This window comes from Cnephaeus nilssonii, assembly GCF_951640355.1.
Source record: "Cnephaeus nilssonii genome assembly, chromosome: 10".
NCBI classification, from domain to species: domain Eukaryota; kingdom Metazoa; phylum Chordata; class Mammalia; order Chiroptera; family Vespertilionidae; genus Cnephaeus; species Cnephaeus nilssonii.
In genome coordinates, this window is record NC_137081.1 from 24,814,192 (window position 1) to 24,839,150 (window position 24,959).

A 24,959-nucleotide genomic window follows, 5' to 3' on the forward strand; every position below is an offset into this window, starting at 1 on the left:
AATGAGACATTATCTGAAAACATTACCTAAAAAAAGGGTAAGAAACAAAACGGATCCACATTACTTGAAAACCAGATGCTTGCCACACATGCTTTTCCTTTTTTACTTTTTAAGGATTTCTTATTGATTTTTAGAGAAAGGGGAAGGGAGACAGAGAAAAACATTGATATGAGAACAAAACATCAATTAGCTGCCCCTGCACGCCCCCTACTTGGGATCCCAACCAACTGAGCCACACCAGCCAGAGCTGCTTTTCCGATTTTAACCTCAACCAAATTAACAATTTAAAAATTACAAGGACAAACACACGAAATATAAACTAATGATGAAAGACTATTATTTCTGTCTTGTCTGAAGTACATCTCAACAACATCTTTCTGATTGAAATTTTGATGATTCAGTGGCTGACAGATATTTGTGGAAAATCAAGCTTACCCAACCTCTCTCAATATGAAACAAAGGGGAGAGGGCAGCTAGAGAATATATTAAAACATCATATGACAATAAATAATCTCACCACTGCTTGTAACCTGGATTATTTCTCTTCCAGAGATGAATACCTGGTGAGAACTGATCAATGTCATGAACAAATATTTGCCCACATACCACCTTATGTAAATCTGGTATAACGTATACCATTAGTGTGAATATGATTTAAAACGATGGGTAAGAAATATAAATAAGTGTATTAGAAAATAAAAAGTATAGGGAGTTAGAGCCAAGTTCAGAGGGCAGGAGTATTCCCTCTATTTTTAGGGACTTACGGCAGAACTCTAGGGAGAATAACACTTCAAGACCACATAGTACCCAAAAGTGCACCTTTAAAACCGTTTTTAAAGGCTAACTTTATTTTGCCCTGGCCTGTGTAGCTCAGTGGGTTGGGGCATTGAACTGTGCACGGAAAGGTTGCTGTTTGATTCCTAGACAGGGCACATTCCCAGGCTGCAGGTTCGATCCCAGGTGGGGGTGCATACGGAAGGCAAACTATTGATGTTTCTCACATCGATGTTTCTCTCGCTCTTTTTCTATACTCTCTCTATAAAAATTCAATAAAAACATTTTTTTATTAACTTTATTTTCACAGTAATATATTATTCTAGGAAGGAGTACCTGTTAAACCGACTAGGGCTATGCTACCATATTGAGCTCTAAAACCAAAGATAACACAAATCAAGTTGCTACATACAACCTTTATACGAGCTGATAATCATGGGGCGGACAGATGTCATTTCAACTGCTACATCTATGGTGGCTGATAATTGTACTTAATATTCCCCCCTTTTTTAAAAAAAATGGTATTATCTTTAGAACTGAAAAGAGATGAAGAACAGCATGAAGACTAAGAATAGCATAGACTCCTAGTCGTTCAGGCCTCAGCTCAAACGTCACCACCCTGTCTAATGTTATCCTGGGCACGGTATCTTTTTTTGTTTCCTTGCTGGCATTTACTATTCTCCGAAAACGATTTTACTTATGTGCTGCTTAATTATTGTTTGCCTCCGTCCTCAGAAAGTGTGAGTGGGCCTTTTGGGTCAGCTGCACCGCTGTATTCTCACAGCGCTGAGAAGAGTGCCTAGCACACAACCACGCACTCAGTAAAGACTAACAACAACAACAAAAAAAAAACAACAATGCCGCCAGCCCTCCTGCTCAAACTTCTACTTCCCCTCCTGAACGTCCCCATGTTTCCCTTCTTACTGCACTCAGCTAGCTACACTCGGGATGCAACCCGGGCTTCTTTCCTGTGCGTCCCCTGGCACCAGGGAGTAGGCGCTCCAGCCGAGAACGCTGAATGAATGGCACGGCGAGCCGGACACGTGTGGGTGAGGCCACGGCAGCCGCGGCAAGACCGCTTCTGAGGTTACATCAGTCCAGGCCGCCGCTCCGGGCGCCAGCACCACCCACCCCGGACCGCCGGATGCCAGAATGTGTCACACTGCACGAACATTGCCACGAAGCCCTTTAGGAGTGGGGTCTCGGCCTCCGAGGGGAGGCACAAGCTATGGGACGGCACTCACTGTAGGTCCGGCCGAGGGCTTGGAAGAGCAAATCGCGCTTCACGCTGACAGTCGGCATGGTGAGTAGGATCCACTGCGCCTGCGCGGCGAGCGGGCCAGGCCTCAGGGACCCAGGGACGCAGGACCCAGCCCCTCCCGTAAGGGCTGTCTTATATATTGCCTGTCTTCTTCTAACAGCTTCTGCTTTTCTTTTTCACCTGAAATCAAATAAGTTGCCACTATTAAGCTCATGAAAACTAGAAGCTTTGGATGAATAACCTACAGGCTTGTGAAGGAGACATAATTGGATAAAATAGGCTACGATTTGGTGGGCAATATACCAGACAGACTGCAAAAGCCCTCACGCCTTTAATGCTCCGCAAACTAGATGGGCGGTGCAGGAGGGGTGGGTGCATAGCAGGGGGCGGGGCCTTGAGTCGGAGACTCCGGGCGGGGAGGTGGGGGGAACGTGACTGGGCGGAGTCTGAGGCGGCGGGAGACCCTATTAGCAGACCTTACTTAGCCTTTATTTCATTGTTACACAGTCTCCCTCGTACACCTCAAAGTACTATCGCTGGCTTTGTTTCAACCTTACAGCAGCCCTATAGCGGAGGCCTCATATTTACTCAGTGATGCACCTTACAGCAGCCCTATAGCGGAGGCCTCATATTTACTCAGTGATGCCTACTGGCCAATGCTATGCTCAGTCCTCAACGGCCTCTGAGCAGATTTCCTCATAACCACACCCCGCCCCAAAGGTATTAGCCCCTAAACTAAGGTGACCAGATTTTAACATTGGTAAAGGGGGACACCATTGACGGGGGGGGGGGGGGGGGGGGGGGGGGTGTTTTATTGATTTTTTACAAAGAGGAAGAGAGAGGGATAGAGAGTTAGAAACATCGATGAGAGAGAAACATCGATCAGCTACCTCTTGCACAAGGTACATGCCCTTGACCGGAATCGAACCTGGGACTGTTGAATTCGCAGGTCTATCCACTGAGCCAAACCGGTTTCGGCCCGGGAGGGGTGGGGACAGGGGGGTTCTTGATTAAAAATTTGGTCTATATTGTAATCGCTTTTGGTTTTTTTAATAAAAGGAAATTCACTTCTTAGATCATCGTTGAATTTGCATCCTCTTTTCTTACTCATTATGTTAAAAATCTAAAAAAAATAATTTAAAATTATATTATAAATTATTATATACATATTGCTTAAAAACACAGTAAGTAGGTACATAATTACATGGACATATTTTATTGTTAGTTTATAAATTAAATTAATTTGATTGTTATAAAGTAACTATATTTTAAAAATTACTTTAATCCTACGTTTCTTTCTAAATAATAACAATGCTAACTTGTATTATTTTTCCTCTGAATTTGCCGTAATGTAAGTCGTAAGTGTCACTTTCAAGGCCGGCGCTAGACTTTTTGCCGCCTCTATAAAATATAAATAATACGAGTACTGTCTGCTAAATTCAAGAAAATTTATGTATTTATGAAGTAAATAAATAAATTACTTACCTAAATTATCTGAATAGCTGATTTGTAATGACATCACTTGTTTAACTAGCTTACTAGCACGCAGTACGATGTGTATCGTCTGAGAGACAGTTACAAAATGTTTTCGTCGTTGCCAATCCCAAAAAATGCCATTGTTCATTAAGTCCAAACAATGGTGGTCGAATTCTAACAACTGCTCAACAATGCGAACTTTGATAAGCAGTTCTCGATAATCAGTTCTCAACAATTATTTGTTATTATTAAAGTTTAACATTATAAAATTAACAAAAATAATATAAAACTCATATCCTGGCTAAATAGCCACATGGCCGCCGAAAACCGTATATTCCCTTCCCGTTCTCCCACCATTCCCTAGCTTGTCGTGCATTCTTTCCAAAAATCGGGACTTTTTTAAAACGCCGCAGGATGCGGGACAAATTGTTAAAAATCGGGACTGTCCCGCCAAAAGGGGGACGTCTGGTCACCTTACCCTAAACACTAAAACCTGTAAATGTTGCCTTAAGTGGAAAGAGTCTTTTTGCAGGTTAAGGATTTCAAAATGGTGAGAGTGTCCTGGGTGATTGGAATGGGTCCTAAATAAAACCACATGTGTCCTTATAAGAAGGAGGCTGTGGGCAATCTGACAAACAGAAGAGAGGCAGACCATGCAACCAGAAGGCAGAGCTTGGAGTGATGCAGCCACAAGGCAAGTAATGCCAGGAGGCACCAGAAACCGAAAAGGCAAGGGAGCTCTCCCCTAGTCCTCTGCAGCCGGCCTACAGTGTCTCTAGACACTGGTTTTGACCCAGTGAAACTGATTTTGAACTTCTGGTCTGCAGAACTATGAGAATACATTTCTTTGTTTTAAGCCACCAAGTCTGTGGTAATTTGTTACAGCAGCCATGGGGAACTTACACACTGGGGTAGGTACTACCATTGAAACAGGAATTTTAGGGGAATATAGGCAGGCTTAGGGAATTTTTAGAATTGAGGTCCATGGAAAAACACAGGGGTACAGACTGAGAGAAGGTACATTTCCCTAGCACACGGAAGCCAGGCGTAATTATATTTCCATAAGACAAGGGAACTTGAAGTAGCCAAATAGGTCTGTATTTACAAAATAAAGGAGGAAAAAGCCCAGAGGGAATAGGAGGACAATGAGGGAGGAGGGCCTCAGGAGTTACTATAGTAACCAATTGAAAGGGAATATTGACCAATCAGAGGGGATATCAGGGCACAGGCACTGCAGCCTTTATAAACCTTGGAAACAGGAAGTTGATGGGACCCTCTCCAGGTGGGAGTCTGTGCTGTGAGAATCTTTCCCTTTTCCCACGTGGGAGTCTGTATTTGTTCTTCAATAAATTTCCTCCTTTGCTATACCACCTTCTGTCCGTGGATTCATTCTTCGACTCCGGCGAACAAAGAATCCGGGTTCCAGTCCAAAAATTTTGTATCAATCACCATTATCCCCATTTCACAGATGATGAACCTGCGGCACATGCTATCTGAATCACCCAACTCTCCAGGCAGAGCTGAGGCAGTTCAATGCGGGGGGCGGGGTCTTGCTCTTTATTTCTCTACCTTACAGTGAATTGGCCTTCAAGGCCATTCATGTGAGGGTGTAAGAATAAAGAATTTTTTGAAAGCTGTGTGTCTTATCTCAACTCCTCCAAGTCTCCCTCCTGGTGATAGGAACCAGACCATCAAGGCTGTCCCAGGAAAAAGCCCTGTCATAAAACATGTAATTAACGAGCCCATCTCCCCTTTGGAATTCCCCGGCAGCTTTTGGTCCCCTTTTCCTCCCTCCCGTGTGTGACCCCTCCCAACGTGTAATTTTTGCCTTTATAAGCTTGTAAGATTTTCTACTGGGCTGCTGAACTCCTCTGCTCCTGCGGGAGTTACGAGTTGAGCCCCAGCATGCTGGAATAAAGCCTCTTGCTGTTTGCATCAAGTGACGCCTCCTGCGGTTGATTGGGGTTGCCGTCGATTCGTGGGACAGAGTAAGGGTCTCCTTCTGGGGGTCTTACAAGGGAGCAGCAGCTGGATTGGATTTAGGCCTCCCTGATGGCCAGTCAAGTAGTTTTCCACTATATTAGTAGCTTCCCTCCATGGCTGCAGGCAGGCTCTACCCAGTGCCCAGAATAACAGAGTGGCAGAGTCCCCATTAATGACATATACATTTCCAATGCTAAATAACACGCTATGCCCCGAATTGGTACTCAGTGCTCAATTAATTAATGAAGGACTTTCGGAATTATTGCATGCTGACCTGCTCTCCTCTGAGCACTCCAAAGTGTTCTGTAGCTGCTGAAATTCAGTTTTCTTCTCTCTAGTGTAGGGATAATAATACACACCTTAAAGAATTATTGTAAGGATTAGAAATAATACTCATAAATGTCTAATATAGTTCTTATGTCATAGCTCCTAGAAATTGGGCAGCTGTCATTATTATCTGTTCTCCTAGTCAGTTTCCTGCTATTCTTAGACTACCCAGAGGCATCCTGTTCTAATCTCCCACATGCCCCATCTCATCCTTCCTGCTTTTCATCCTTGAACATGAACAGGTGCTCTGTACCTTCTCTATGACTAGCTATTCTAATGGAAAAGGAAAAACTAGGCCACCAGTGCTCATCACAAAGAGAACTGGCTAACTGATAGGAAAGATACTTGGAAAATGTTGAGATAGACTATCACAAAATGTGGGTAGGTGCTTCTCTCATCTAATTTTAGGGCCAGCCTAGGAGCAAGAATGAAATGGCAGCATTTCCTGGAAATGAAAGATAGGCTAGCTAATAAACACAAAAAAATTCTCTATGCATTAGAAAGTAGAGGTGAAAATTAAAATTATAATGAAATAGCCCTGGCTGGGTAGCTCAGTTGGTTAGAGCATTGTCCAGAGATGCCAACATTGTAGGTTTGATCCCCAGTCAGGGCACATACGAGAAATAACCAATGAATACATAAATAAGTGGGACAAGAAATATCTCTCCCCCCCCCCACTCCTCCTCTCTCTAAAACTAATCAATCTATACTAATAATAGACAAATATGTAAATTGACCATCCCTCTGTGACACCCACAGCCAATCAGTAGTGAGTATGCAAATTAACCCAACAAAGATGGTGGGCCTGTGGGCAGCGCGCACACATGCGCAGGCACCAAGCAGCTGGTCCCGGGGATGCCACTGGAGTGTCCGGTCCTGTCAGCCTGGCCTGGGGGCAGCTGAAGTTCCCAGTCCTTTTGGTTTCTGCAGCCCCTGGACTAGAAGCGGAAACCAAGAGCGTGGGGAGCACCAGGAATGCTGGGAATCATAGTTCTGGTGGCAGATGTGTTGCGAGATCTCCTAGACACTAGAGCAAAGTGAGCCTGGAGCAAGTTACTGTTGCGGGTGGGGGATGGAGGGAAAGCAAAGGTGAGAGACATAAGTAAAGTCAGAGTGTCGAGGAAAAATTAAAAGGAAGATATCCTGCAACTTCTAGGAAATCTCCACCAATGGAGCAAAGAAAAAAAAAAGGCCTCTATTATTTTGTGAGCACCAAACCAAACTGGGTTGGGGTCTCAGACAATTCGCTCACATGATTGCAAAGACAGACAGAAACTCCCGAATTGGAGAGGGCTCCCCTGAGGGCTCCCAGATTGGAGAGGGTGCAGGTCGGGCTGAGGGGCCCACCCCCCCCATGCATGAATTTCATGCACCGGGTTCCTAGTTAATCAATAAAGAATTTAAAGAGGATATTGTTTAGGGATATATAAATAGACATCACAACTAAAAGGAAAAGAGATGAGTCAGGGCTGGCTAGCTCAGTTGGTTAGTGTGTCATCCCAATAAGCCAAGGTTGTGGCAGGTTGTGGGTTTGATCTCTGGTCAGGACACATGCAAGAAGCAACCAATGAATGCATTTTTTTAAGTGAAAAAAAAAATCAATGTCTCTCTCTTTCTCTCTCTCTCTCTCTCTCTCTCTCTCTCTCTCTCTCTCCCCCCCCCCTTCTTTCCCCTCCTCTCTCTTTAAAAAAAAAAAGGGGGGGGGGTGATAAACATAAAATCTGAAACTAGTTAGTTCTGAGTGGGATGGAAAGGACACAGCCTGAGGAGGTTGGGATACCAAAGAGTTTCAAAAACATCAATAATGTTCTGTTTATCCTGGTATACCTCCATGTATGTATAGTAAGAAAGTAAAGATGAAGGTGAGAAACAAGAGATGAATGTGGCACTCTTTTTGGGGATGAGAGAGACAAATGCTTGGTGGCCTATAGATGAGTAGAAACACAATAGGAATACGTAATATTTGATGTTGTTTTAAGTTATTTTTTCATAAAGAACTTTTTTTTCAAAGTTTTAGTCTAACAGTTTAGACCAGGGGTCCTCAAACTTTTTAAACAGGGGGCCAGTTCACTGTCCCTCAGACCGTTGGAGGGCCGGACTATAGTTTAAAAAAAAACTATGGACAAATTCCTATGCACACTGCACATATCTTATTTTGAAGTAAAAAAACAAAACGGCAAAAACACCCGCATGTGGCCCGCGGGCTGTAGTTTGAGGACGCCTGGTTTAGACTCTAACCTATAAATAATTTCCTTTAGAGATTCTGCGTTTTAGGTTATGGTTTTTCTTTTGAAGGTTCAAAATGGTTTTATTTCATTATGATCCCAAGTATAGGTTATGGGTTTTTTTTTAAATTTATTTATTGATTTTAGAGAGAGAAAAGGGGAGAGAGAGAGAAACATTGATTTGTTGTTCCACCCATTCATGCATTTGTTGGTTACTCCTTGTATGTACCCTAACTGGGGGATTGAACGCATAACCTTGGTGTATCAGGATGATGCTCTAACCAACTGACATACACAGCCGGGGCTCTATGCAAGTTTTTGAACATACCAGGTAGTGGCACCACCTTAGAGCCTTTGAACCAGCAGTTCTCTCTGCTAGAATGTCCTTGCCCCTAGATTCATGCAGGGCTAGCTCCCTCAGCTCCTACAAGTATTTTCAGAAAGACCAATCCATGGCTATACTACTTATTATGGTTATAGATACAAATGCCTCTCCCTGCTAAAACATAAGTTCCATAAAGCAGAGATTTTTGTGTTTTGTTAACAAAAGTATATGCCTAGAGCCTCAAACAGAGCAGATCCTCAATAAATATTTGAAGTTTTCATTTAATTATAGGAATATTTGGTATATTATCTTTTCCTTTTTAAAAATAGATACTTCGATAGGGAAAAAAATGGGCAAAAGAAATAAATAATTCATTAAATAATCAGAAAAGAAAAAGTGAGGAGGGAAGGAGAAATGTAAATTAGAACAACAATGAAAGGAGGGCTATTTTCTTCAGAGAGACCGGCAGAGATTAAAGAAATAAATGATACCACCTTGTGTTGGCAAGTTTAGGAAGCTGGCACTCTTAGACACACCTTTCATGATTATAAATAGCAGTTTGGCAATATGAGTCAAATCCCTTTGAACAAACTCATGGTTTGCCAGATGGTTGGGGGGCTGGGTGAAAAAGGTGAAAGGGAATAAGAAGTACAAATTGGTGGTTAGAAAATAGTCATGGGAATGTAAAGTTTGGCATAGAGAATATAGTCAATTATCCTATATAATAAAAGGCTTATATGCAAATTGTCCCCTGGACCGGGAGTTCTACCAGGGGGCTGGGCCAGTCAGCCAAATGCCCACGGCCCCTCCCCCGATCGGCCCCCTCCACCCCGATTGGGGGCGGGGCTGGCCAGACCCCACCCATTCACAAATTTGTGCACCGGGCCTCTAGTATTGTAATAACTATGTATGGTGCCAGATGGGTATGAGACTTATCAAGGGATCACTTCACAAATTATATAAATGTCTAACCACTATGCTGTATACATGAATCCTATCTAATAAAGAGGGAATATTCTAATTGACCATCACTCCATCACAAAGATGGCTGCACCTACAGCTGAGGCCAAGTTCCCTTAGGCAGCCTTAACCAGCAATCAGCAGGGACCTGAGGCTACGCCCTCCCCCACCCCCATGGGGCTTGACAGGGGACCTCGGGCTGTGCCCCCTGCCCTGGCATCAGGCTGGGGGAGGGACCTCAGGCCGTGCCTCCTGCCTTGGCGCCAGGCCAAGAAACCTCAGGCCACGCCCCCCACCCTGCGGGGCTTGATGGGGGACCTCAAGGTGCGCTTCCCGTCCTGGTGCTGGGCTAGGGGACCTCAAGCTGCTCCTCCCACCCCAGCGCCAGGCTGGGGGACCTCAGGCCACGCCCCGACCAGGTGGGGCTTGAGAGGAGACTTCAGGCCACGCCCCCCCACCCTGGCACCAGGCCAGGGGACCTGAGGCTGCGCCCCCCCACCTGGCAGGGCTTGACAGGGGTCCTCAGGCCATACTCCCCACCCAGTGGGGCTTAATGGGGGACCTCAAGGTGCACCCCCAGTGCTGGGTCAGGAGAACTCAGGCTGCATCCCCCGCCCAGTGGGGCTTGACGGGGGACCTGAGGCTGTGCCCCCCACCCAGCGGGGCTTGACAGGGGATCTCAGGCCTTGTCCCCCAACTGGCGGGGCTTGACAGGGGACCTCCAGGCATGCCCCCTGCCCCATCTGGGGGACCTCAGGCCAGCCCCCCATCCTGGCGCCGGGCCAGGGCACCTAAGGCTATGCCCCCTGCCCTGTGGGGCTTGACAAGGGTGGGACTGGCTGGGTCTGGATCTAGCCCAATGGGGGGTGGTGGCTGGGTCTGTGTTGCACACAATTTTGAGGCACATGTGGGTGGGCGGGGAATTGACTCTGGGTCCCCCTTTTAATATGCATGAATTTTGTGCACCGGGCCACTAGTCTAATATAATATTGAATGTCAACTGTAATTGAAAAAATTTTTTAATTTTGAAAATATGTATTCTCTTTGATCCTGAAATTCTACTCTTGGAATTATTCTAAGGAAATAGGCAAGTATTTTTCTATCTGGAAACAACCTACATGTCCAACAAAATGGGACTTGATTAAATAAAGCCTGGTACCTCCATGTAATAGAATACTGTGCAAATATTTAAAATGATAATTGAGAACTACATGTTTTAGTGTATAAAAACAAAAGCCCACAACTTATTGTGTGAAGGCGATACTGGACAATCCTATCTAATAATAGAGTAACATGTAAATTACCATCACTCCGCTACGCCCACGATTGGGCGGCGGGAGGCTGGGGGGCGGGACTCGGGGTGGCCTATCCGGCCATTGAGAGGCTCGGATCCGCTGCCACTGAGGGGGGCTACCCTGCTGTTGAGAGGCGCAGGGGGCGGGACTCCCGCCCCCTGTGCCTCTCAACGGCCAGATCCACGGCCGCTGAGGGGGCCACTGAGGGGGCCTGCCGCGGACACCCAGCTGCGCCTCTCAATGGCAGGGTAGCCAGGTGTCCGCGGCAGCCCCCCTCAGCGGCCGTTGAGAGGCGGGAGTCCCGCCCCCTGTGCCTCTCAACAGCAGGATAGCCCCCCTCAGCGGCCGCGGACCATCAAAAGCGTGGGAGCTGGGTGCCTGTCTGCTCTGGCACCAGGCCTTTCAGAAGCCTCCGCTGAGCCGGAGGCTTCTGAAAGGCCTGGTGCACCAGCAGACAGGCACCCAGCTCCACCGCGAAAAGCGAAAGCATGTAGGGGACCCTACACGTGCATGATTCAATCATGCACTGGGCCTCTAGTATACTTATAATGATTGACTTTTTTAATGTATGTGAGTGGGAGCAAATATAAAGCAGCTGGTATGTTATAAACCAAAGCATTAATAGTGGCTCTCAGAAAAACCCAGTCATGTTCAGTTCTCCTTGCCTAATCAGACATTGGAAGACAATCCAACCCTTTCATCCACATGCGATCAGAGCCCACATAGATCTGTGCAATTATGATCAGTTTTGCCTGTTAAACATGTAACATGGACAAAGGTTCTGAAATGCTTGTGCCACTTTCCTCTAATGCTTGTGAAAGAGACATTGTCAAGTCTGAAATCCTTCCCACATATTTCAGGTCTTAAAAATGCACTACTGTGTCTGATGACATTTCCCACTGGAGCAGGAGATAGTTTAACATGGTACACTGATGTTATGTATAGTGTTTTCCTTTCCAAAACAAATATTGTCCACTTCTAGCCCCAGTTTCTCCTTTATAAAATGAAGACCTTATCAGATGGCTATGAGGGTAAGGTAGGTGGAAACAACTTGGAACCTGCAAAGTGTCCTTTGAATATTGGATTTATACTCAAGGTAACAACCCATGTGATCTAAGACTATAAATTCTCCCTGGTATTAAGCTTAGCAAAAGTTGGCAGGCTCTCTCCAGGAAGGTGACCAAAGCCATTTATCTTCTTGGATTTCTATTGATAGATCTATCTGGAACCAAGAAAGTCTGCTAGACTCACCAAGAATCAGGCTGATCAGTACTGACTTTCTAATTGTCAAACCAGTGGTTGTTTTTCATTGTATTTTTAAAAAATATATATATATGACAAATCTTCTTAGTGGGTTTTTAAAATCTTTATTGTTGAGAGTATTTCAGATGTCCCCCATTTTTCCCCTCATTGCCCCTCCTCTACCAGTTCCCACCCACTCCAGGCCTATACCACAATGTTGTCTGTGTCCATTATGCATATATGCATATAAGTTCTTTGGTTAATAAACTTGTTAGACCTTTTATATTACTGACCATTCCCTCATTCTTGAAATTTTTCTTTCTTAGTTTCCTGACTCCAGACTACTCTATTTAGCTCTCTAGATTTGTCTTCTGTCACTGTGTGAAAGGTAACACAATGTAATGTTAAGAGTCATAGATTAAAATCCTATACCTACTGCTTACTAACTGTGAATTAGTCATAGATTAAAATCCTATACCTACTGCTTGCTAACTGTGAATTAGTCATAGATTAAAAATCCTATACCTACTGCTTACTAACTGAGACCTTGGACCAATTATCAAATACTGATAAACCTAAGTTTCTTATAAAAAGAAGATAATAATAGGACCTACCTCTAGATAGGTATGCTATAGGATGATAGTTAAAATTTTAAAAGAAGTAATTCATGTTTGGGTTTGACACATTGGGAAGACTTGATAACTATTAATCCTCTCACAGCCTCTTCTACATCCTGCACTGCCCTTTCCTTACCTTCAGTATGGGGTACCCTCCAGTGTTATGTCTTTGGTGACCTTCTCCCCAAAAGATCTCAGCACCCACTACTACCTAAGCATAGATGGCCCCCACACTAATGTCTTTCATATATCTCATCTGTGTATATTTCTTACCAGCTTCTGAACATCTGCACCTAGATGTTCAACAGACTAGCATCTCATACTCAACATGTCAAAAACTGAATTTATTCCTTACCCTTAAACTTGTTCTTCCCCATGCACACCCCAACCTTTTCAATGTCACCACCATCCACTAGGTTATCCAAGCCAGAAATACTGATGTTGACCTAACTCCTCCTCCATCATTTCTCTCTTCTAACTGGTTATGATTGAGGAACTGCTTTTTTGCTTTTTTTTTTCCCTCTCTCAGCACAAGGAAACCCTTTCGGTCACCATATTAAAGCAAGGGGACCCTATATCTCATGTCAGTGAATTGGCCCAGGGGTATACACCTTACCTAAGCTGGATTTTGCACTTGGGGCCACCGGGAACTGGAAGTCCATTTATTTGATGACGGAAGCTGTCAGGTGTCAGTCTGGAGCCATTAGTGGCCATGTTTCCTGCCATATGAAGAAAACATCTGCAGTGAGATAAAATGATACTGACCCCAAGAAAAAAGATACTGTGCTTAATTCCCTGGTTGTTCTTAAAACCCAGGTGTTCCCTCCTTGTCCTGAAACTTTTTCTTCTACTGAATGAAGTTCAGGTAGCTTAAGGCTTAGAGTGTGTGAGTTGGAGGGTTACAGCTAAGACTCAAAAGATCAGTGGATGCCCAAAGGTTAGCAGGGTCCAAAACTAAATTACAGAGTTTGGACTTTAAGAGCAATGGGAAGAAAATCAAAGATTTTAAGCAGAGAAATGACATGATCAACATGGTTTTGGCAAGATCACATTGAGTACATTGTGGAAGTGAGATTAGAAGTGGCACTGTGTTGCCGAAACCGGTTTGGCTCAGTGGATAGAGCGTCGGCCTGCGGACTCAAGGGTCCCAGGTTCGATTCCGGTCAAGGGCATGTACCTTGGTTGCGGGCACATCCCCAGTAGGGGGTGTGCAAGAGGCAGCTGATCGATGTTTCTAACTCTCTATCCCTCTCTCTTCCTCTCTGTAAAAAAATCAATAAAATATATTAAAAAAAAAAAATAGAAGTGGCACTGTGGAAGGCAAAACTCAGGCTTGGAGACCAGTTAGAAGGTGGCAGTAATCCAGGGGAGAAATGATAGCAGCCCGAACTGAGCAAGTGGCATGTGTAAAGAAAAAAAAAAAAAAAAAAAAGACCAGAGGAATCAATAGGTCATATACTAAGTAGCCATAAACATTTAGAATAATACCAACATGAGTGCAAGCCCATCCACTGGATTGGACTTTCTTGGAAACTGGAAGGAAGTGATGGAGACTGCTTACCACACCTCCAACACTGCTGTTGAGTTGCTGACTGCCTCTTTCGAGAGCCTGCCCTCAACACAGATTGGCCACAGTAAACCTTCTCAGTCTTTTTTTCCTCATTCCTCCCTTACCTTACTTAGGTTCTCAGGCCAAGTGCAAACAAAAGTGGGAGTGAAGGTCACAGGAAGAGAAAAGACATTTAATAAATATTAGTAATTACCATAATAATTCCTAAGAGTAATTGCTCATAGTGTTATAACGTAAAGAGCACCTATTTTGTAGAGAAAACATCATATACTTACCTGAGCTAAAGGAAAAGCAAAGAACTTATATTTCAATGAAGCTTTCAAAGGAGAATGTGAAAGACAGAAAGGCAGGAATGGTGTATAGAGTCTGAGATTTTGTATGTGCCTATAGCAACAAGAAAATATGGGGAAAGGAAATCTTGGACAATAATCATGGTAGCTATAAAGCTTCACTATCTTAGGTAAGACTCCTGCAACTTTGCCCAGAGCAAGCAGACTTGAGCCTTGTCAGATTGATAAAATAGTTCATCAAGAAGACAGTAAGAAAACAGAGGGGCCATAACCGGTTTGGCTCAGTGGATAGAGCGTCGGTCTGCGGACTGAAAGGTCCCAGGTTCGATTCCAGTCAAGGGCATGTACCTTGGTTGCGGGCACATCCCCAGTGGGGGATGTGCAAGAGGCAGCTGATCGATGTTTCTCTCTCATCGATGTTTCTGACTCTCTATCCCTCTCTCTTCCTTTCTGTAAAAAATCAATAAAATATATTAAAAGAAAAGAAAAAGAAAGAAAACAGAGGGACCAGAGCAAATCTCTTGAATTTGGTTCAAAAGAGCCTTGAAACCCAGCCAGCATGGCTCAGCGGTTGAGTGTCAACCTACGAACCATGAGGTCACAGTTTGATTCTCAGTCAGGGCAAATGCCTGGGTTGTGGGCTTGATCCCCAGTATAAGACATGTAGGAGGCAGCCAATCAATGATTCTCTCTCACATTGATGTTTCTTTTCTTTTTTTTTAAACATATTTTATTGATTTTTGACAGAGAGGAAGGAAGAGGGATAGAAAGTTAGAAACATTGATGAGAGAGAAACATTGATCAGCTGCCTCCTGCACACCCCCTACTGAGGATGTGCCCACAACCAAGGTACATGCCCTTCACTGAAATCGAACCTGGGACCCTTCAGTCCGCAGGCCGACGCTCTATCCATTGAGCCAAACCAGTTAGGCCCAGTTAACTGTTAGGGCTCACATTGATGTGTCTATCTCTCTCTTCTTCTCCCTTCCTTTCTGAAATCAATAAAAATAGATATATTTTAAACAAGAGCCTTGAAAACAGAACTTCTTGATAGAAATTCCTTTGAAACTACCACAGTGATGCCCTTCTACTTGACTTTTACCAGAGCTGGTCACTCTCAATGAATTAGGGCAACCATGACATTTGGGTTCCACATATGTGTGTGTGTGAAAGAATATTTACCTTTATGATTATGAATGCACCTTATGAAAATCAGAACACTGACCTTTATCTTCAACTGCCCGCTTTATGGACACTCAATCTAGAAAGAATACTATTTCCTTTTTCACTTACCGACAGGAACGTTTTAATGTAAGTTAGAGTAAAATGCCATGTAATAGAAAAACATTATCTTTTTGCTGGTAGAAATTAGCTATGGTAAAATACAACAAGGAAGTAATTTTAAATTATTTCTATCCCAGAGCTGGCTTTTGTAATCTATGGGGCAATTTCAACTGTTATCTTCTATTCCTCAGAGTTGAGCAGTAGAAAGAGGAACTACACTCGGTCAGTGGAATCTCAAGCAAGACAGTATGGGTTTCCTATCGCCATGCACTCCCCAGGACTCGCCACAGCAGAGGTGCTTGATACATTTTGGTTAAATTACTCCATTGAAAATTTAAGTGTGTTTATTACTCATATATACCCAATGCCAAGCACATAGTATGTGATTAGTATATATTTGTTGGTTGAATGGGTAACTAACTCCAAACCAAACTGCAACAAGTTTGCTCCTCTGCATTCCTCTGCCTGCTGTTCCTTGACTTGTTCCTCGGTTTCAACAACATTTCCTTCCTTGTCACATCGTTTGAGAGACAGCGTAGTATGGCAGTTATTTGCTCAGGCCCTGGAAAGACAAACCTATTTTTAAAAAACAGAAACTGGTTCTTCTACCTAGTAGGTGAACAACTAGTTTGACCTTTATTCTTACTTTCTCTATTAGTAAAAAGAATAATAGTACCTACCCGGGAGAGTTGTGAGGTTTAAATCAGACACGGCATGCAGAGCATAGAGCACTGTGCCTGTGAGGTAATACGAACTCAGTAATGCTCATATATCACATATGGTTTTTCAGCCGCAACCCCATTCAATTATTTTTCCAAATATCAGGCTGCCCCCCCCCCCCCGCTACACACACACACACACACACACACACACACACACACACACGTAAAAGAAAGGTAAGGAAGGGAGGGAGGAAGGGAGGGAGGGAGGGAAAGTGGCAAATAAGCTGTGATTTCCAACCTGAGTTGTTCTGTGCCTGTTTGATGTCAATTTAATGTTGCTAAAAATACAGTCACCTTGTAAGGAGGAGGATACTGAGAAGGTGGGAGCCAGGATCCCCATTCCTTTTCAATAAGAGAAATTTCACTTGAATTTCTTTTATAAATTCGAGTTCTTTGGAGATTTTTAAGAAATTCCCCTGCTTAAATCAAAGTTTGAAACCATTATCCCACACCACGTTGCTTCACCTTATCTGTTTTAGTACAGTTGTAAAGAGATCTAGGTCTATGGTACTTCCTGCCAGTAACTGGCTGGGTTAACTTGGGCAAATCACCTGACTTCTCTGCTCTTGACTCCCTATCTATGAAATGTGTAATTTGAAAAGATAATTTTAAGGCTCATGTTGCCCTATAAACAAAACATCTGCAAATTAGCTGTTTTGAGTAGCTTGATAAATTAAAGCTCTCTCTTTTTAATTCCAATAGTCACTTACCTCTAATAACCTGGGACAATGTGTACACAAATAAATATGTGTTGAACAACAAATCAGTGAGTGAGTTAATTATTGATTAAAATGGTGATGGGCTGTTGCATTGCCTGAGCCCTCTTGGGTCCATGCTTTGCTTCAATGGGCTGGGGTGGGCGATGACAGTTGTTTTTCTACCAGCTAAGGGCTCTGGGGAAGTGACAAAAGCGATTCAGTCCCGTAAACTCCAAGTGATTAGGAGTAGGAGTTGGGAATCTTGCTTTTATTATTTACTAACAGATTGTGAATCCAATTGATCAACTAGTCCTACCATTTATATCTCTCATGCAGTTCCCAAATCCATCTCTAGTCTCCTTTGTACCACAGTAGACCAAGTCCCCATCCGCTGTTCTTACTCTACAATAGCCTAATTCCACTCTTCGTGCCTCCAATTTGCTTTATATAGGTGCTTATCATTCTCAATCACTGGAACCTATGTTTCTGTCAGGGCACAATCACACATTTGGCTATATAGCTATTTTCTGTTTCATGAAAACAGAAGCCTTTGTTATTCACTATTATAGCCCATTTCTACTCCCCACCAAGGCCAACTCATAGAACCTTTCCACAAATAGTCAAGGAATGAATGCAAGAGAATTCTCAAAGACTGAGAGACCATGTCTTAATTCACTTCCTTGTCATCAGCACCAAGGGTAATGCTTGATGCAAAGTAGGTGTCAAGATAAGAAATGTCCAAACCTGCAGAGAATTTTTATATAAGAGTTTGAGTCAAACTGATGACATATGCTCTCAAATGTCCCCTAAATAACAATTTCACAACTTATTTGATGGAATTAAAATTAAGGAGGGAATGTAAAGAAGATTATGTGGAGATAAGAAAAAGCAAGGTGGGGATTAGATTACAGAATAATTAATAAAATTATGTGCTCTCTCCAGAGTTAACACCCCCCCTTCAACAGGTATTACTTCTGGAATTTCATATATATATGACATATTTACATATATATATATTTTTATTATTATTTTTTTCATAGAGGAAGGGAAAGAGATAGAAACATCAATGATAAGAATCATTGATCAGCTGCCACCTGCATGCCCCCTACTTGGGAGAAGCCCGCAACTCAGGCATGTGCCCTTGACCTGAATCGAACCAGGGACCCTTCAGTCTACAGGCCAATGCTCTATCCACTGAGCCAAACCAGCTGGGGCTTACTTCTGGTATTTCTAAGGTGTGTTAGCCTAGATCAGTGATGGCGAACCTATGACATGCGTGTCAGCACTGACACGCGTAGCCATTTCTGATGACACACGGCCGAATGCCGAGGATGAAACATTTGCTGCTCCTGAGGATGAAACATTTGCGACTAGAGTCTTAGAGTTAGTTTTTTCCTCAAAGTGACACACTACCCGAGTTATGCTCAGTTTTTTTGGCGAAGTTTGACATACCAAGCTCAAAAGGTTGCCCATCACTGGCCTAGATGCACAAGAACAATGGACAGGGCTGGCTTAAAACCTTTCACTAAAGAAGTTATGTGCCTGTGTCATAACTATCCACCAAGACCCCCTGAGTTAGGAACTTATGATCAGATGTTACCATAAACCCTGTGATGTTACTTACCATAAACCCTGTGATGTTACTTACCATAAACCCCTCCTTTCTTTCTGTCCACAGAAGGTATCCATGCTGTTAAACTTTTGTTTTTCTCCTGTTAATCTGTCTTTTATTATAGGGATGTCTCAGAGCAATAGGCTATATTATATAGTCTAGATGTGCAGTAGGCTGTATCATTTAGATTTGTATAAGAGCACTTCATGATGTTCAAACAAAGACAACATTACCTAACGATGCATTTCTTAGATGTATCTCCCTCCTTCAGAGACACACGACTGTTCCCAATCCCTCCTAGAAATGCCTTGACGGCCACAGGCCACTTGGAGTTTTTTCAACTCTACAGTATTAACATTGTACGCCATAAGCGTCTGTAGACGCAAGCGGCAAACCTTCCCCACGCGCCGTGCGTTTATAAAAAAAAATAAAATCTTTTCCCATAGTGGTAGCCCTGACCAACTTTAAAACATTTCGTGAGAATTTTCAGCTGAAAATATTCAAGAACACCCGAATTGTGAGTAATATACTTATAATATTCATTGCAAATTGATTTTTTAAATTAAATTCAAAATATCGTGACGTGTGGGATGGTTTCCGTTTTGGATGCGCGGCAGCTAACATTTATAAAGAAAACGATAGTGGGTGAAAAAGCATTGGGCATTATTTGGAATCCATCCATCTAACACATCATAATTGAAATCTTTCAGTGACAAGTCTTCGGGTAAAGGATCTGACCCTTGAACCCCATTTTTGCCTCATGTCACCTCAATCTCCTCCTGTTCTCTATTGGTGTTCTTGGGATTTCAGCCACAGGACCTGTGCTTCCCTTTGCCTGGACCAGATTCATAGCTATAGTTCAAGTCAAGGTCACTTCTTCAGAGACTTCCCGGACTCTCCAATCTATCCTAGAACCTTCTCCCAGTCATTCACAGCAGGCTTTCGCTTTGCAGCTATGTGTGGTTATTTTGCTTATATTTGTCACTGTCCCCACCCCCACCCCCATAATTTGTACTCTGAGAGCAGAATCGATGAATGGATGTATCCCCCAAGTCCAGAATGGTGCCTGGCATGCGGTGAGTAGTAAGTGTCTGCTGAATGAGTGAATAAGTAAAAGATTTCCAGGACACCGAGGACACAACAGTGAGGAGGCCATGTCCCCGCCCCTCTCCAGTTTTGGGGTGGTGTGGGGGGCACAGACCAGTAAACAGATGATTGAGTACCCTGCTCCCTAAGAAGCCAAGTCCCGCGTTTTCCTCCAGCTGGTGGGTGATTCAGAGGAAGGGGTGGGTTTAAAGGCGGATGCAGAAGCGGAGCGCTGGATGATCGATCAGCTGCACCACAGTCAGATCCCGGTGGAGACCCCAGGGCCTCGGCTAGGTTGCAGGAGCTCCCGCGGCCCGGCTGTGGCGGGCAGCCAGCTTATCCTTCTCGGCGTCCCTGGTGCCCAACGCGGAGCGCTGTCGCCGGCGCCCGGGCGCGCCAGCCAATGCGCCCCGGGCGCGCCAGCTGCTCCGGGGCCCGGGCGCGCTTGATTGGCAGCCCCCAGCCTCGGCCCCGGCGCGCCCTCCCACCCAAGACAAAGTCCAGCCCCCGTCCGCTCCGGCGCCGCCACCGCCACCGCCACCGCCTCCTCCTCTCCGCCCCGCGGGGATCCCGCGCGGGACCCTGCTCGGACCGCGCACTTCCCGCCGGCGCTGCGGAGCAGCGAGGTTCCAGGTGGCCGCAGTCTGCGCCGTCCTCGCCGGGGCCGGGCCATGAAGCTGGAGTTTGCGCCGCTCAATATCCCGCTGGCGCGGCGGCTGCAGACGGCGGCGGTGTTTCAGTGGGTCCTGTCCTTCCTGCTCCTCGGTAAGAACCCCGCGCGCTCCGGGCTAGCCAGATCCAGGCAAACACCGCGGAGCGTGGGGCTCCGTCTCCTCCCTCCCCGACAGCCCTTGTCTAAGGACTTGCTTGGACCCTCCAACCCTCCTTCCCCTGTGAGCCAGAACGGACAGGTCAAAGAGGGCGTTTGGAGCTATCTTGGAACTCCTCTTCGCTGTCTCTCCCCACGTGAACCTCCTAGTGAATGACTGCCAACTTTATTTTTCCCTGTGCTATTTTTTTTTAAACTGAGGTGTACTTTACCTATAATAAAAGACATAGGTTATAAGTGTATACGGCCCAACGAATGTTGGCAAATGTATACATTCACGTGTAACCACGACCCAATGGAGCTTTAGAACATTGCAGTTTAGCCCCTCATAAATGGAAAAGCAACGCCCAAGTCTTTCACACCTGATCCCTTCCTCTCCCCACCCTCATGACAAATAGCCGTGTTGGCTTTTCCGTGTTTGAGACCTTCCGGATGCAAAGAGGACTGCTCCACAATTGGGTTGGGTTGGGTGGCCTCTATCTGTAAATAATTCCACCCAGGAGTGTGTTCTGACCGGTTCCCAAGTTAAGCCCGCATGGAAACGCACTGGAGCCGGTCACAGAGGACAAGGAGTGGGGCTGGGGGGCGTCGGGCCTTACCTGAGCGCTTTTTGTCTGCATATTTGTTCTGCTTTGGAGAAATGGGGGATGGTATGAGAGGAGAAAGAAATTAGTAGGAACTTCAACTCTCTCAAGGCTGACATCATTTGTACGCTGTAAGATCAGATCATGGGTTGCACACTGTTGAGGCTGCAATAATAGTAACAGCACTAGTACACTCCTTGCACCAGAGAGCTTTACACTTTTGAACCACTTTAGAATGTGATCACACAGATCAGTGGTTCCCAGTCCAAGGAGCTTCAAGCATATGGACACCCAGGCTCTATCCCTAGAATTTCTAATGCTTTTGCTTCAGAATGGAGCCCATGCGTCATATACAGGGGTGGGCAGAAGTAGGCTTACAGGTGTAATACAAATAAATAATTCAATAATTAATAAATAACAATGCAAACATAAACTCATGTACTCACAACTGTAAAGCTATTATGCAATATGTATGTGTATACATATAAAATTTATATATTTAAAAAAATAAAAAATATATTAACAAACTCTCTGAGTGTAGTGTGCAGCTAGGGTTTACTGGAAGAAATAAAAAGGGATATTCAAAACATTAACTCATTAAATCCTCACAGACCAAACAGAGAGGGTTGATACCATTCCATTCCATTTTGCTCTGGGCCAAAGGACCATGGAGATAATAACAGACACACTTTGGGGGTCTTAGTGTGTGCCAGGCCCTATTCTGGCACCATATAGTATTGACCATGTCATCTTCACAGCAACTCTCTGATGTAAGGACTGTTCATATCTGCACTTGTTTTTTATTTTAATATATTTTTATTTTATTGATTTCAGAGAGGAAGAGAGAGGGAGAGAGAGAGAAACATCAATGATGAGAGAGAATCATTGGTCGGCTGCCTCCTGTACGCCCCACATTGGGGATAGATCCTGCAACTCAGGCATATTGCCTGATTGGGAATCGAACTGTGACCTCCTGGTTCATAGGTCAATGCTCAAACACTGAGCCACACTGGCCAGGCCCCGCACTTGTTTTATAGCACTTGTACAGATGAGGGAACTAAAAGGTGAAATAAATTGTTCAAGGTCACACAGTTAGTCAGAGGAAGGAGGAGCTGGATGCAAACCCACGTATTCTACCCCAAGTCCTTGCTTTAACCCCTGTGCGTCCAGTGTAGTGGCTTGAACTTGGAGATTGACTTGCTTGCTGATCCATCATCACATCTCTGATAGTACACTGTCTTTTTCTTTCATGACGCTTGTCATTGCTTGTAATTGTGTATGTCTGTGGTTACTTGAGAAAGGTCTGTCTTGCCATCCTTGTCCACAAGCTCAGTGAGGGAGCCCCTAGCACATGCCTCACCCATGGGAGGTAAGAAATAAATATGCGTTGAATGACTGCCTCCACTTTGTCACCCAGAAGGGAAGCTGTTCAACTCACAGCTTCCTTTTTTCTTTTTTTTAAAGATTTTTAAATTGATTTTTAGAGAAAGCGGAAGGAAGAGGGAAGGAGAGAGAGGGAGAGAAACATAGATGAGAGTTCGATTGGCTGCTTCCTGCACGCCCCCACCTGGGATTGAGCCTGCAACCTGGGCATGTACCCTGACCAGGATCAAACTGGGGACCTCTTGGTGCATGGGACCGTGCTCAACCAACTGAACCACACTGGCCAGGGCTAGGTGAAACCTTTTTTTAAAATATATTTTTTTTTTTTATTGATTTCAGAGGAAAGTAGAGGGAGAGAGAGATAGAAACATCAATGATGAGAGAGAATCATTGATTGGCTGCTTCCTGCACACCCCCTACTGGAGATCGAGCCTGCAACCTGGGCTTGTGCCCTTGACCAGAATTGAACCCTGGACCCTTTAGTCCGCAGGCCAGTGCTCTATTCACTGAGCCAAACTGACTAGGGCTAGGTGAAACCTTTTTGATACGACCTCTTCCTAGGTGCTGCTTTGTGCTTCGCGTTGCATTATATTAGGATGCACATAATGCCTACTTCTATTATTAGTGTCAAGAGTGATCAGGTAAGATGTAATCTGAGAGCTGGTAATTAGCTTGTTGCAAACAAAAGTTCCCCCTTTACCTAGTGGTTTAAGTCCCTATTTAATGATTCTTGCCTGAATTAACTGTTTTATTTGGACGGCAAAAAATGGTAGCTTACTTATTCTTTCTTTCATTCTTCACATATTAATTAGAATTTACGCAAGACTTCCCTTCCATCTTTTAGAGTCAGTTGACTACCCTACAATTCAATTCTTCTAGGAAAAGTAGGATAAAAGCTGGCTTAGTTCTTTCTACTTAACTGTAAAATTTTTAAAAATATGTTTTTATTGATTTTTAGAGAGAGAGGAAGGGAGAGTGAGAAAAAACATTGATGTAAGAGAGAAACATTGATTGGTTGCCTCCCTCATGGACCCCAGCTGGGGGTCAAACCCACAATCTGGGCATGTGTCCTGACTGAGAATTGAACCGGTGACCTTTTGGTGCTTGGGACAATGTTCAACCAACTGAGCCATACCAGCCAGGGCAGTTATCAGTTTTAAAGTAAGAAGTTGATGTAATAGCTACTTCTAATGGTGAAAGGGGGGATCTTATTAACTATATATATTAAGATCTCTAAATCAAAATCTTGGAATGCACTTTTCTTCCACTATCAGGAAATGAGTCTGTTATTAGCCATTGGGTTTTCTTAACAAATAGTAAAATGTTTCATTTAGTCATGAAACCAAACATTGTTTCCTTGAGATCAATGTTAAGTATGAGTCATCCAATCTTATGATATTGTATTAGTTTTAGGTGTGCAATATAATGATTAAATATGTGTATATATTGAAAAATGATTACCACAATAAATTTAGTTAACCTCAGTCACTACACATAATTACAATTTTTTCCATGTGATGAGAACTTTTAAGATTTACTTTTAGCAACTTTCAACTATGTAATACTATAGTATTGTTAACTATAGTCATCTTGCTGTACGTTACATCTCCAGGAGTTATTTATCTCATAACTGGTAGTAGTACTTTTTGATTCCTTCATCCCTGCTGCCAACCCCACCCATCCCTGCCTCTGGCAAGCACTAATCCATTCTCTATATCTCTGAGTAAGATTTTTTTTTAGGTCTATTTTTTGGGTCTATTTATTTTAGATTTCACATATCAATGAGATCATACACTATTTGTCTTTCTCTATGGGGCTTAGTCCACTAGCCCAGTGGTCAGCAAACTCATTAGTCAACCGAGTGGCAAACCGCGGCTCACGCGCCGCATGTGGCTCTCGAGCCACAGTTTGCCGACCACTGCACTAGCCTAATACCCTCAGGGTCTATTTATGTTGTCACAAATGGTAGGCTTTCCTTTTTTATGGCTGAATAATATTTCAGCGTGTGTGTGTGTGTGTGTGTGTGTGTGTGTGTGTGTATCACATTTTCTTTATCTGTTCATCCGTCAATGGACATTTGGGTTGTTTCTTTTTTTCTTTTTTTTTCTTTTTTTTTTTTTACTTTCAACAATAAAGATAAAATTTTTATTTATTTTAATAAATCTTTATTGTTCAGATTACAATTGTTTCTCCTTTTTCCCCCCCATATCTCCCCACCACCCGGTTCCCACTCCCCCTCTGCCCTGCCCCCCCCCCCCCCCGCTGTCCTTATCCATAGGAGTATGATTTTTGTCCAGTCTCTTCCCGTACTCCCCACACAGACACCCCTTTCCCCCTGAGAAAAATCAATCCACTCCCATTCTATGCCTCTGATTCTATTATGTTCACCAGTTTATTCTGTTCCTCAGATTTTTAA

General features: G+C 43.9%; 2 protein-coding genes across 3 annotated transcripts in view; one reads left to right on the plus strand and one right to left on the minus strand.

Moving 5' to 3' along the window:
- The window catches only part of FARSB (phenylalanyl-tRNA synthetase subunit beta), a 60,874-nt gene extending 58,781 nt beyond the window's left edge, over positions 1 to 2,093 (minus strand). The window contains exon 1 of the mRNA XM_079782829.1: positions 2,019 to 2,093. Coding sequence (XP_079638955.1) covers positions 2,019 to 2,076 — 58 coding nt within the window. The 5' untranslated portion in view covers positions 2,077 to 2,093. The remainder of the gene's footprint in view (positions 1 to 2,018) is intronic.
- A 17,950-nt stretch (positions 2,094 to 20,043) lies between these two features.
- Positions 20,044 to 24,959, plus strand: part of MOGAT1 (monoacylglycerol O-acyltransferase 1) — a 31,943-nt gene continuing 27,027 nt past the window's right edge. For both annotated transcript variants that reach the window (XM_079781847.1, XM_079781848.1), the window contains exon 1: positions 20,044 to 20,512. In XM_079781847.1, coding sequence (XP_079637973.1) covers positions 20,419 to 20,512 — 94 coding nt within the window. In that variant the 5' untranslated portion in view covers positions 20,044 to 20,418. The remainder of the gene's footprint in view (positions 20,513 to 24,959) is intronic.